This window comes from Pristis pectinata, chromosome 10 (assembly GCF_009764475.1).
Source record: "Pristis pectinata isolate sPriPec2 chromosome 10, sPriPec2.1.pri, whole genome shotgun sequence".
Classification (NCBI taxonomy): domain Eukaryota; kingdom Metazoa; phylum Chordata; class Chondrichthyes; order Rhinopristiformes; family Pristidae; genus Pristis; species Pristis pectinata.
Genome location: NC_067414.1, coordinates 45,548,106 through 45,560,584, shown reverse-complemented (window position 1 = coordinate 45,560,584; position 12,479 = coordinate 45,548,106). Strand labels below are relative to the sequence as shown.

At 39.7% G+C, this 12,479-nt stretch overlaps 1 protein-coding gene across 3 annotated transcripts in view; it reads left to right on the top strand.

The window, feature by feature from the left end:
- Window positions 1-12,479, top strand: part of cep85l (centrosomal protein 85, like) — a 231,099-nt gene that overhangs the window by 17,246 nt on the left and 201,374 nt on the right. For 2 of the 3 annotated variants that reach the window (XM_052025281.1, XM_052025280.1), the window contains exon 1: window positions 8,208-8,432. The exons of the other annotated variant lie outside the window; for it this stretch is intronic. In XM_052025281.1, coding sequence (XP_051881241.1) covers window positions 8,372-8,432 — 61 coding nt within the window. In that variant the 5' untranslated portion in view covers window positions 8,208-8,371. Of the gene's footprint in view, window positions 1-8,207; window positions 8,433-12,479 lie in introns of those variants that run through there. 3 annotated transcript variants of the gene reach the window in all.

Sequence of the window (12,479 nt, the reverse complement as noted above, 5' to 3'; positions counted from 1 at the left end):
AAGTTGTGTAGAAGTGAGATGACGATCCCTGGAAGGAGGTAATTATTTCTGGCTGTTTCTTCTCTGTTCTTTAGGACTCTGGTTAGGATGTTGGCAATAGACCCCAAATATAACAGTTCAGAGATGACCCCATGGAGGAAGAGGGCCCTGTAGTGATCTCCTTCCGTTTCCAGTAGGCCACAAACCTTGCCTGAAATCATCACTCGGTCACCTCTTGTAATCTTTGAGGTATTTCTGCCCTTTAAGGAGGATTGCTGAATGTTCAGGAATCCTTGCATGAATGGAACCTTTTGGCCTACATTGGCAAGGCGATTTCCCCTTTTAATGGCAGAAATCTGACTGAGAACCCAGCGTGTTCTCCTCCTTGACCTAGGGTCCTGAGGTTTATTGTTGCTCTGCAGAGATCTGCCTATTGGAGCCCAGTGGAGATGGAACAAAGGAGCTTTCTCTCATGAATAAATCTCCTGACTTCGTGGGGTATCTGCTCCGCTATATCATTCACAATAAGAATTGATTTTGGTGCTAGCAGAGAACTAGGGGCTCAAAGTTATTAAAGGAAGCAGCTGTTGGGTTTTAAGCCAGTTCTTTAAGCATTTGTTTACACTGAAGAAACTGTACATAAGGTCATAAGAAAACCCTGCACTTTGAGCAATAGTTTCTGCTGAAGGAAAGGAGCAGCTGAAGGTCTTCTTTTGCAGTTTCCACACTGACACTGAGGAGCAAATGGTTGTAATTCTATATTGTGAAATGATGAGATAGACGCAAGTAGGTCATCTGTTTAGATTCTGCTTGTGTAATTTACTGGCTGTGAATCATTTAGTAAATGCACTTTGGTGTCCTCAATTCAACATTCAATGATAGTAGGTTGAAAACTAGATCTAAACTTACAAAAACATTGCAATTGGCACTTTAGGCCTTCGCCAAAAAATACAAGTCCAGGGCAAGCATTCTGATTGCCTTGCTTTATCTTATTGATTTTAGGGAAATTAGTTTCAAACAATCTTTCATGCATATTAAGAATTGCAGCAAGCATTAGATTTTAACTGTGGGGGCTTTTAGATGCTGTGCTTTTTCATAAATAGAATATATTCTAAAAGTAAAGATCGTAAAAAAAATAATTAAAAATAAAACATTGGTGAAGTTTGGTGGTGATCTGTTGAGCAATAAAATTATGCCTTTGTTTTAGCCAGTCTTCTGAATTTTGGGTTGGCTGGAGATGTCCCCAGAATTTTTGAGTAGGGAAATGACATTGAAAACTACTGTGTGCAGCCCAGGCTATATTACAATGTTTAGGCTTTTAGTGAAAATAACTATGGAACACTGTGAATGGAAGGGTGAATCTGCAGATAGTGAAGATCCAAATTAAAGTCAGCATAGATCATGGATGCAGATTTCCTTCTTATAACTTGGCACCAGTACCGAATTGAGTCTACTGTTATGTTGGCTGCATTAAATTAGCTTAGTAAGAGAACATTGACTAATGATAAACCTTCTAAACTCAATGCTTAAACCCTCAACTATCCTTGCCTAACTGCACTGACCTTTGTCCAAGGGAAGTCAAAGACAGCATAAAAGCAAAAGAGGGCAGACAAAATTGCAAAAATAATCAGGAAGCTGTTAAAAAAAAACAATAGAAGGCAACTAAAATAGCAATAAGGGGAGAAAGGATGAAATATGAAGTTAAGCTAGCCAATAATATAAAAGGCATACCAAAAATTTTTTCAGATATATATAAAGAGTAAAAGATAGGCAAAAGTGGACATTGGACCATTGGAAAATGACGCTGGAGAAGTAGTAATGGGGAACGAAGAAGTGGAGGACGAACTGAATAAGCATTTTGCATCAGTCTTCGTTGTGGAAGATACCAGCAATGTGCCAGAAATTCGAGAGAGTCAGGGCAGAAGTGAGTGTAGTCGCTATTGCTAAGGAGAAGGTGCTTGGGAAGCTGAAAGGTCTGAAGGTGGATAAGTCACCTGGACTGGATGGACTACACCTCAGGGTTCTGAAAGAGGTAGCTGAAGAGATTGTGGAGGCATTAGTTGTGATCTTTCAAGAATCACTAGAGTCAGGAATTCTTCCAGAGGACTGGAAAATCGCAAATATCTTTCCTTTCTTTAGGGGGGGAGGGAGGCAAAAGACAAGAAATTATAGGCTTGTCAGCCTGAATTCAGTGGTTGGTAAGACGTTAGAGTCTGTTATTAAGGATGAGGTTTCAGGGTACTTGGAAAAACATGATAAAATAAGTTAGCGTGGTTTCCTTAAGGGGAAATCTTGCCTGACAAATCTGTTGGAATTCTTTGAAGAAGTAACAAGCAGGATGGATAAAGGAGTATCAGTGGATGTTGCTTACTTGGATTTTCAGAAGGCCTTTGACAAGGTGCTGCCCATGGGGCTGCTGAACAAGATAAGAGCCCATGGAATTGTGGGAAAGGTACTAGCATGGATAGAAGATTGGCTGACTGGCAAAAGGCAAAGAGTGGGAATAAAGGGGACCTTTTCTGTTTGGCTGCTGGTGACTAGTGGTGTTCCTTAGGTCTTTGTTGGGTCTGCTACTTTTCACATTGTACATTGATGATCTGGATGATGGAATTGCTGGCTTTGTGGCCAAGTTTGCAGATGATAGAAAGGTAGGTGGAGGGACAGGTAGTGTTGAGGAAGCAGGGAGAATACAGAAGGACTTGGACAGGTCAGGAGAATGGACAAAGTGGCAGATGGAATACAGCGTAGGGTCATGCACTTTGGTAGAAGGAATAAAGGCGTAGACTATTTTCTAAATGAGGAGAGAATTTCAAAACCAGGAGTGCAAAGGGACTTGGCAGTCCTAGTGCAGGATTCCCCAAAGGTTAACTTGCAGGTTGAGTCGGTAATAAGGAAGGCAAATGCAATGTTAGCATTCATTTTGAGAGGACTGGAATATAAAAGCAAATACGTAATGCTGAGGCTTTATAAGGCATTGGTCAGACCACATTTGGAATATTGTGAGCAGTTTTGGGCCCCATATCTAAGGAAGGATGTGCTGGCATCGGAGATGGTCCAGAGGAGGTTTATGAAAATGATCCTGGGGATGAAAAGGTTAACGTATGAGGAATGTTTGGCTCAGGCCTGTACTTACTGGAATTTAGAAGGATAAGGGGGAATCTTATTGAAAGGCCTGGATAGAGTGAATGTGGAGAGGATGTTTCCAGTAGCGGGAGAGTCTAGCACCAGAGGGCACAGCCTCAGAATAGAAAGACATCCCTTTAGAACAGAGGAGGAGAAATTTCTTTGGCCAGAGGGTGGTGAATCTGTGGAATACGTTGCCACAGACGGCTGTGGAGGCCAAGTCATTGGGTATATTTAAAGTGGAGGTTGATAGGTTCTAGATTAGTAAGGGCGTCAAAGGTTATGGGGAGAAGGCCGAAGAATGGAGTTGAGAGGGAAAAATAAATCAGCCATGATTGAGTGGTGGAGCAGACTTGATGGGCTGAATGGCCTAATTCTGTTCCTATGTCTTATGGTCAAATTCAATAAAATCCAAGCTTATTTTGAGGAAAATGATTTCTGACTAACCTAATGATTTCTGTAACAAATCAGGATCTCATCTGGCTTTGAGTTCCTCAAAGTAGCTATTATTTGAATCATTTTGTGTTTGTGTCAGTCAGAAACTATTTCAGCGCTTGCTTGAAGTCCCAAATGTAGCCTTTCAATATCTTGTATAAATGTGTCAATACTTCCTTGCATTAATGTACCATTCTGAGGTTTATGTAGTTTTATTTGCCCACAATTGTACTTCAATAAAGAAAAATACTAAAGAAAAAATCAATGCTAGAAATACTTTTCAGTATGTTTCCGGTGATCTGTGTTCCTGTACTAAAACTTCACTGCTGAGCAAATGTCTCCAAATCCTCTCTTTCTCTATAAAAACTGTTGTTTCACACTAATTAATATTGAACCAAATGAAAATCAAAATATAAAGCTGCAGATGCTGGAAATCTAAAACAAAAACAGAAAATACTCAGTGGGTCAGGCTGCATCTATGGGAAGAGAAACAGAGTTAACATTTCAGGTCAGAGACTTTTCATCAGAACTGAAAAGGAGACACAAGAAGCCTGTAAGGTTGCAGGGAGAATGGGAGAGGGCGATGTCTCTGATAGAGTAAAACCAGGGTGACCATGGGGATAAGCTGCAAACAAAGTATTGAACTATGTTGTTTGACCACTGATTGATTGTCCTCTGAAATCTCATGTATTCTTCTTCATAGTGCCAGCCAAATTGGTATAGAACAGTACAGCACAGGAACAGGCCCTTTTGGCTCATGATGTTGCACTGAACTAATTAATCTGCTGACAAAAATCTATCTAAATTAATCCCTTCTGCTACACAATGCCCATATCCCTCCATACACTGCACATTCATGTGCCAATCTAAGAGCATCTATCGTCCTGCCTCCATTACCACCCTGGCAGTGCATTCTGGCACCCACCTCTTTTTTTAAAAAAAAATAAACTTGCCCAGCACATCTGCTTTTGAACTTGCTCCCTCTCACCTTAAGTGCATGCTGTCTAGTATTGGACATTTTGACCCTGGGAAAAAGATACTGGCTGTCTACACTAACTATGCTTCTCATAGAAAATAGAACTTGGTACAGCACTGGTAGTGTCCAGAAAAGTTGGTATGAACCCCTGCTGGTATCTATATAACTTCTGTGTATGGAGGTATAGATGTTCCAACATAAGCCCTGGGAACATCATCAATTACAATTCATAACTCCTGCTGCTTTCAATGTTGTATGTTTTAACTGTTCCTCCCTTTGCACCAGTAGACCACCAGATTATCTTTAAAACCTGCAGGTAGAACTCTGTCCTTCATCATTTGTGTTTATTATGCAATATAATCATGGCTGTGCATTTTATTCTGCTCCTGAAATACAGTTCTAAACTGAATTTTAGAAATGCAATACGATGAACAGCTGCTGTTACATTGCACCTTTAATGAAGATGACTGAGGATAAAATTCTACCCACTTGTCTTAAACTGCACGACGTGTTTCTTGCATGTCACTTATCAAACACTTCTTAAAGACTAAATATGCCACTTTTATTGCAATCCTTATTACATGTATGTGACTGGCAATCTACTAGAATAACTCAATTAGAGAAGACCTTTACAAGTCACTATCCCTCATTAGCCCATACCCTTCTTCATTAATCAGTTTCTTTGATTCATCAATTTGACACTAATGGATTTATAATTAGATGGGTAAACCATTACCCCTATTTTTTTTCAGTCCTTTGACATAATTTCCTTTACTGAAAAATGTTGCCTTTTCTTCAATCTCATTACTACTTTTTCATTCGGAAATCTAAGAGCATTCTCAGCAAAATTGTGCATTTATTTAACTCCTTCTCCTACCTCGCAATGCCAGAATGTTTGCAAGCAGGGAATTGCTATGTAAGAATGACATTCTGGTACTACACAAATACATGTAACTACCTAATAGCGACTAGATAATCTAGTGATGTTATTTGAGGAATAACCTGTCCATGGCTCTGGGATAACTTTCCTCCTTTTCAAAAATTGTGCTTTGAGATCTTTTCCATCCAACTGGCAGAATCTACAGAGTTTAATAATCCATCTGATGGACAAAGTCCTTGAAAGTCAAACATTCCTTCAGATCTGTTCTGGAGTTTCAACCGAAAATTTTATTTTCAAATTTCTGGAGTGGGACTTGAACTCGCAACTCTATACTTGGATGTAAACATTCTACCAATTGTGTCATAGCTGGTCTATCAGTATCCTCTTCTTGATTTGTGTTGTTTTGTCTTTTATTAAGTTCTCCAAATGAATTTGAGAGCATATCTAATGTTACTTGTACATTTTGTAAGGTCCTTTTGGGAGAGGTGCATCTAGGTCTCTTGGCTTCTCTGTGTTCACACTCAATCATTTTGGGTCAGCATCTCAAAGCAACTTATTCATTCCTGATCAGTTTGTCTTGGGACAAGTGAGACCCTGCATATTGGTGTTCAATTCACTGCTTTTCCTGCTCAGTGGATGGACTGCTGTTCAGAAAGTTAAGTTTAGCATGAGTATTTCTAGAATTGGTTCCAGGGAAGAGGATATGAGCTTTAAGGAGAGGTTTGAACAAATGGGTTGTATTCTCTGGAGCATCGGAGATTGAGGGGAGACCTGATAAAAGTTTATAAAATCATTAGAGGCACAGATTGGGTAAACAGTCAGAATCTTTTTCCCAGGGTAGCGATGTCAAGTACCAGAGGATGTGCATTTAAGGTGGGAGGGGGAAGTTTAAAGGACACGTGTAGGGCAATTTTTTTTTATCTTCAGAGTGATAGGTGGCTGGAATGGGCTACTAGGGGGAGTAATGGAAGCAGATATGATAGTGGTATTTAAGAGGCTGATAGAGACATGAATATGCAGGGAATGGAGGGATATGGATTATGTACAGGCTGGAAAGATTTAGTTTAATTCAGCATTGTGTTTGGCGTAGATATAGTGGGCTGAAGGCTTGTTCCTGTGTCTGTTTTATGTTCAGGGTACTTATTTCTTCAGTTCTGGGGATAATTTATGACTGATGTATGTTTTGCATATACTTAACGTAAACTTGGGCCACTTTTTCCAGATACCTCCCAGGTCTTTTTAACTGCCCCCAATGACCAACCTCCATTACCTTCTCCAACTCTGCAAACCTCTGAGAATTCTGATCTCCCCTACTTCTCTTCTGGACCATTTTTTTTCTTGTTATTTTCACTCCCCATTGCTGACTGTGTCTTACTTTTCTTGCTGAATAAGAGGACCTGAGCTCTGGAATTCCTTCCCTAAGCCTTGCTTTCTCTTCACTTTCCTACCATAATTTTTATAGGTCTCTTTGGCTGTGCTCTTAAAGTTCTTATCATCTTCCTTAATATATTCTTTCATGACAAATTTTGTATGAAAATACCCCCACAAAGTGCCTTCTGATGTCAAAGCTGCTATAGAAATACAAGTTGTATTTGTTCTGGAGAACTTGACCTTGAGGAAAGGATTATACATACCTACTTGTATTAGAAGTTTCCTGCATTCTGGTGGGCAATCCCAGCCACCAATGAGCCTGGTTCTCTGTCTCCTGTACTGCTATCCAGAATTGTTGAATGTGAGAGGTTATGTTTCATATTTAATTATTTGTTACTGGTTGTCTGCTGTTTTACCTGCTAGGTTTTCCAGTTACTTTTCATTCCTCTAATGTTTTAGTAGCACACTTCACTTCTCTTTATCTTATTCAAGCAATTAACCTAATTACAGGCCTTCATCCCAGATAAAGGGAAATAAATCGATGGCAAAAGAAAACTAAAATGAAATGTGGTATAGAATTCTCTTGCCTCAAGCTTGCTTCAGTAACAATTATTAACGGAGGATATGATCCAAGAGCACTATAGGCAAAACTGAATAAAATTAATAAATAATGGATCATGTGAAAACCACCAACTGATAGGCAAATTAAAAAGTTAATTTCAAAATGTCCAAAGCAAATTGTTATATGTGCATTTTTTTAAAGTAATTTGAAAAATAAACTGCAATACTATACCCAAAACCCAATACTCTGACTATTGGAAATATAATGCTATATTTCTTTACAAAAAATTTGGTCAGTTCTGCAGCAGATAAAATGGAGCATTCATCTGAGTAATTCACATAAACTGGAGCCATATGGCAAATTATAATAGTTCTAAGGGAGCTTGGTAATGTGTGCACTTTCCACTGGAGCTCAGGGTGATATCAACTGACTGAGGAAAAATTAACATGATGTATTGTGGAGCAGATGCATGACAACAAGCACTGCCTAGGGGTGGACCTTAGGACACAGAGGAACGTAATGAAGAAACAATCCCCACTAGAAGCCACGTACTGCATTTAATCAACTGCATTTAAATACTAGCAGTGCAACAAGGCCTAGACTGTAAAACTGGAAACCATGTGGGGGGGTGGGGGAGAGAGAGAAACACTTCTATATCTTTTTCCCCTCTCTGTGCTCTTGGCAGCCTGTGAAGGTTTACGGGCTAAGCTAATAAGTGGCAGACCAGAGATTTGTGGGAGGAGATTCAGCTCTATTGAATTTGTCAGTGAGCACAGTGCAGCTCAGAGTGAGATCACATCCTCGCAGTACAGGCTGTCTATATCAGTGTATCGCAGCAGCTCGGGGGCTGCATGATATCCTCGGGATTACAGCAGCAGGAAACCAAAAAAAATCGTTTTACTTCACCCTCAGGATCGCGTCTGTGGTCAGCTCAACAAAATGGGCCTCAAGTAGGATACTTTTCTAAAGAAGTATTAAGGAACTGGATCTGGTACTTTTATGGTCAATTCTGGATTACTTTTGGTCTCATACTTAACACTTCGCTATGTGGGGCAGAGTAATTTCAGACCACAAGAATGGTTTTATGATCTGCAGCAGACAAACAGGTAAAAAAGCATGCAGAAAGAGATCCCGATTCAGTAAACGGATTTATTTTTTTGCTGAATAAGAAAGGAGCAGCTGGAGTAGGATGTCCCTACCAGCAGCATGGCTAATCGATGTATGATTCAAGATTAGCTATAGTGCTCAAAGTAGTGAGAGACGTTTAAGCTTTTGGAGTGTTTGAATTGACAAGAAAGAGAAAACCAAAACTGGTGACACATTCTGAGCTCGTCAGAAGTGGTGGAAAAAAAACTGTGCTTGATGAGGCTGATTAGTAAATAGATGTTCTGTTCCAGAAGGTGCAGATGTGCATTTGTTATATTGAATTTCAGCATATTTTAATGAAATCTAAGATGTACTCTTGTTCTTCACTTTTAATGATTTTAGCAGAGGTTCAGTTATGGTGTTTTTGCAAATTTTCATGAGAGACAATGACTATTAATGCTTTTACTTTGCAAAAAGCTGATATTAGTTTAAAGAGATTTTACCATGTACCTTTTAAATCTAATTTAAACCTGCTTTTGAGAAAGTTTATATGTTGAAAAACTGAGTTAAAATTTATGTAGTTTACTGAGTAACTGCAAAATTGTTAATATGTCCAAATAGAGCAGTTATAAATTCACAGGTTAACAGTGGTCAAGAGAGCTTGCTGAACATGTCAGTTTGCTGAACATGTTGGCCTAGAAATTTGTGGCCCATTTGTAATGCTTAATGAGCTATTTGGTTGTAAAGTCAATGGAAGTGAATGTTGTACTTGGAGTACAACATACATTGCTGCTACTGACTGTGGATAAACTTCCACATGAATGTGTTCAGTCTTAATTTCTTTTTGTATAAGACCCACTCCAATTTGACTGTGAATAGTAAGTTAGAATACAGCTCCAGGTAGTGGTGTACCAACTGGTGTTTCAAAGCAATGGTAGAAATGGTAAAACAGTGGTAGAAAGCTGCTTTAAGAAAATGTTTTGGTCAATTGACCAAAGCAAAACCATATAGCCTAAGATAGTCCATGTACTATGTAAAAATCACTGGATTGTGTAAATAGCTTAGTACTACATACTGTATATCTTTCACTCCATCTCTCCCAGGTTTCTTTGCTACTTTCATATAGAAGCTAGTTAAGGCTGGGAAGAAAAGGCTGCTCTTTATCTATGAAGTTAGATGCCTACTGTCAACAAGGTAGACACTGCTGATCCTGATACTGTTCTCATCTGCTGCCCACATTTTCTGGGAGGGGAGAATCAATAGGAGTTGACTGCAAGGTGCCTTGGCTATTTTTATCCACAACCTACACAGGATATTGAAACTGATTAGTGCTATTATCATCAGCTTGGATTATCTCAGTAAATTCAATACAGACTAAGGATTATACATCACACGCTCAGGAATGCTATTCGGCAAAACTATTCCTTTGGCATAAAGTCCTGATACTGAGGTTTCAAAGCGAAACAAATTTATTGACTAACTACTGCAGGTAGATTCTGATAAAGTCTTCCATAAGTCAACACAAGTTGGCAGACTTGAGGCTGGTTGATGCACAAGGAAGTTGTAAAGTTCACACGTAATATAAATGAGGATTTTTTTCCGAGGAAAGAGAGCAAATATATTTTTGCTGAACCCCTCAATAGATATAGCACCTGATGGACATGTTGGCAAACCCTGTATTCTAGCCATGCATTGTATTCATTAAAGGAAGAGTGGCAGTTCCTGGCCACGGAAGAGTGGCAGTTCCTGGCCACGGAAGAGAGACTTCCCCAATTTCTGCTCTTAAATGGTATCCAGTGACCTTTCATTGACATAAGACACTGAACAGTGATGGCCACTGTCATTAAAAAGTTGAGTTAATGAGGAGTAGTGTCACAATTGAACCATTTCCCAAAATGAATGACAGTCTTCACCAGTGAGAGGAGTTCATTGTCAGTATTTTGTAGATAGAACTATAATCTGCTCCTAGCTGCCCAGCAATTGAATCAAAAGTAGTGATGTTGAAAGTGGTGTGAAAAGTGAAAGTTACTGTTACCTCAAACAATCATGCACCTCATTGGGATTAGTATTCCAGAGACATTCCCCTTGTTTCTTTCCTCTTCTTTGCAGTTTAAAGCACACTTTTTTCCCCTCACTTTTCCAGTTCTAATGAAGAGTCAATGACCTGAAGCAATAACACTTTTTTTTCTTTTGCTACATTCACAGCCTGATGTGTTGAGTGTTTGAGTTTTTTTTTGCTTTTTATTTTAAATTGGACATATAGACAATAATCCAGAGACACAAGTTTAAATTCCACCATGACAGCTGTGGATTTTAAATCCAGTAAATCAGAATTGATATTAATAATGACCAAACAACTGATTGTTGTTTTATTTTTAAAAAAGCAACCTCTGGTTCACTAATATTCTTCAGGGGAGAAATTTGCCCACCTTGCTCAATCTGGATTATATGTGATTCCAGAGCCCCCAAAATGGTTGACTATTAAATGTCTTCTGAGACTGCCTCACAAGCCAGTTAGTTATATCATAAATGCTGAATTGGAATCGAAGCCTCATTGTTGATTCCTGACCCCTTGAGGTCTCATAGCATCAGGCCAAACTTGCGTAAGGAGACCTCCTAATTACAGTGCTATTGAACAATGCTTTGAAGAAGCACTAAAAGTAGCGGGATCATGGAAAGTTCTCTGGTTGGGAGATTTTAATGTCTATCATTGAGAGTGGCACGATAGCGCTGTCATTGATCGAATCCTGAAGGACATAGCTGCCAGATTGGGTCTGCAGCATGTAGTGAGCAAACCAGTTTGCGGGATGAATCTACTTGACTTCATCCTCGGCAATCTACCTGTGGCAGGAGCATCTGGCTATGATGGTGTAGGCAGTACTGACCATCACAGTGCTTGTGGAGACAAAGTTCTTTCTTCACATCGATGAGTCCCTTCTTTTGTATTGTGTGTGCTAAGTGGGATAAACTTGGAAATGATCTGGCAGCTAAGTGGGCATCACTAGGCACTGTGGACCATGAACAACAGCAGTAATGTAAACCACCACAATCTGTAACCTCATGGCCCAGCACACCCGTCGTTTCATTATCAGACCTGTGGGTCAATGAGCAGTGCAGAAGGGCATGCTGGGAGCAGCACCAGGCAAATTTTAAAATGAACTGACGAAATTGCAACACAGGGCTACAAGGGAGCCAAACAGTATGCAATAAACAGAAATAACTGATTTTGCAACCAACAGATCAGATCACTCTGCAGTCCTATCACATCCAGTCAATTATGCCAGTGGAAAATTTAAAAAGTCAATGAAAGGAGATGACTCCAAGAACACCTCAATCCTCAACAATGATAGATCACAGAGGAAAGGCTGAAGCATTCACAACCACATTCAGCCAGAAGTACCAAGTGGATGATCAATCTCGGCTTTCTTCTGAGATCCCACTAGCATGGAAGCCAGTTTTCAATCAATTTAATGTACTCCACATGATATCAAGAAATACCTGAGAGAACTGAATACAACAAAGGCCGAGCAACATCCCTGTTGCAGAACTGAAGACTTGTGCTCCAGAACCACCTGCATCTCTAGCCAAGATGTCCCTGTACAACATTGGTATCTACCTGTCAATGCTGAATGTATATTAACAAAAAGCAGAGCAAATTCAATCTAATTACCACCCAACCAGTCTCCTCACAAACACTGGGAAATTGATGGAAGGTGTCAAGCGGACTTACTGAACAATAATCTGGTCACTAATGCCCAGTTTTGGTTTGAACAGGACCACTCATCTCCATACCTCATCACAGTCTTGGTCTAAATATGTCCCAAAGAAGTGAATTCCAGAGATGAAGTGAGAATAACTGAACTTGACATCAAACAGCATTTGTGTATATTGCATGCTGTTTACTATGCTTATAACCCTGTGCGCCCTGGTAAAATTGGAATTGATGGGTATCAAAGGGGAAAAGACTCGAGTGGAAATCATACCTCACACAAAGACTGGTGGTAATGGTTGCTGGAGTTCAATCGCTTTAGCCTCAGGCCATTGCTACAAGAGTTCCTCAAGGCAAT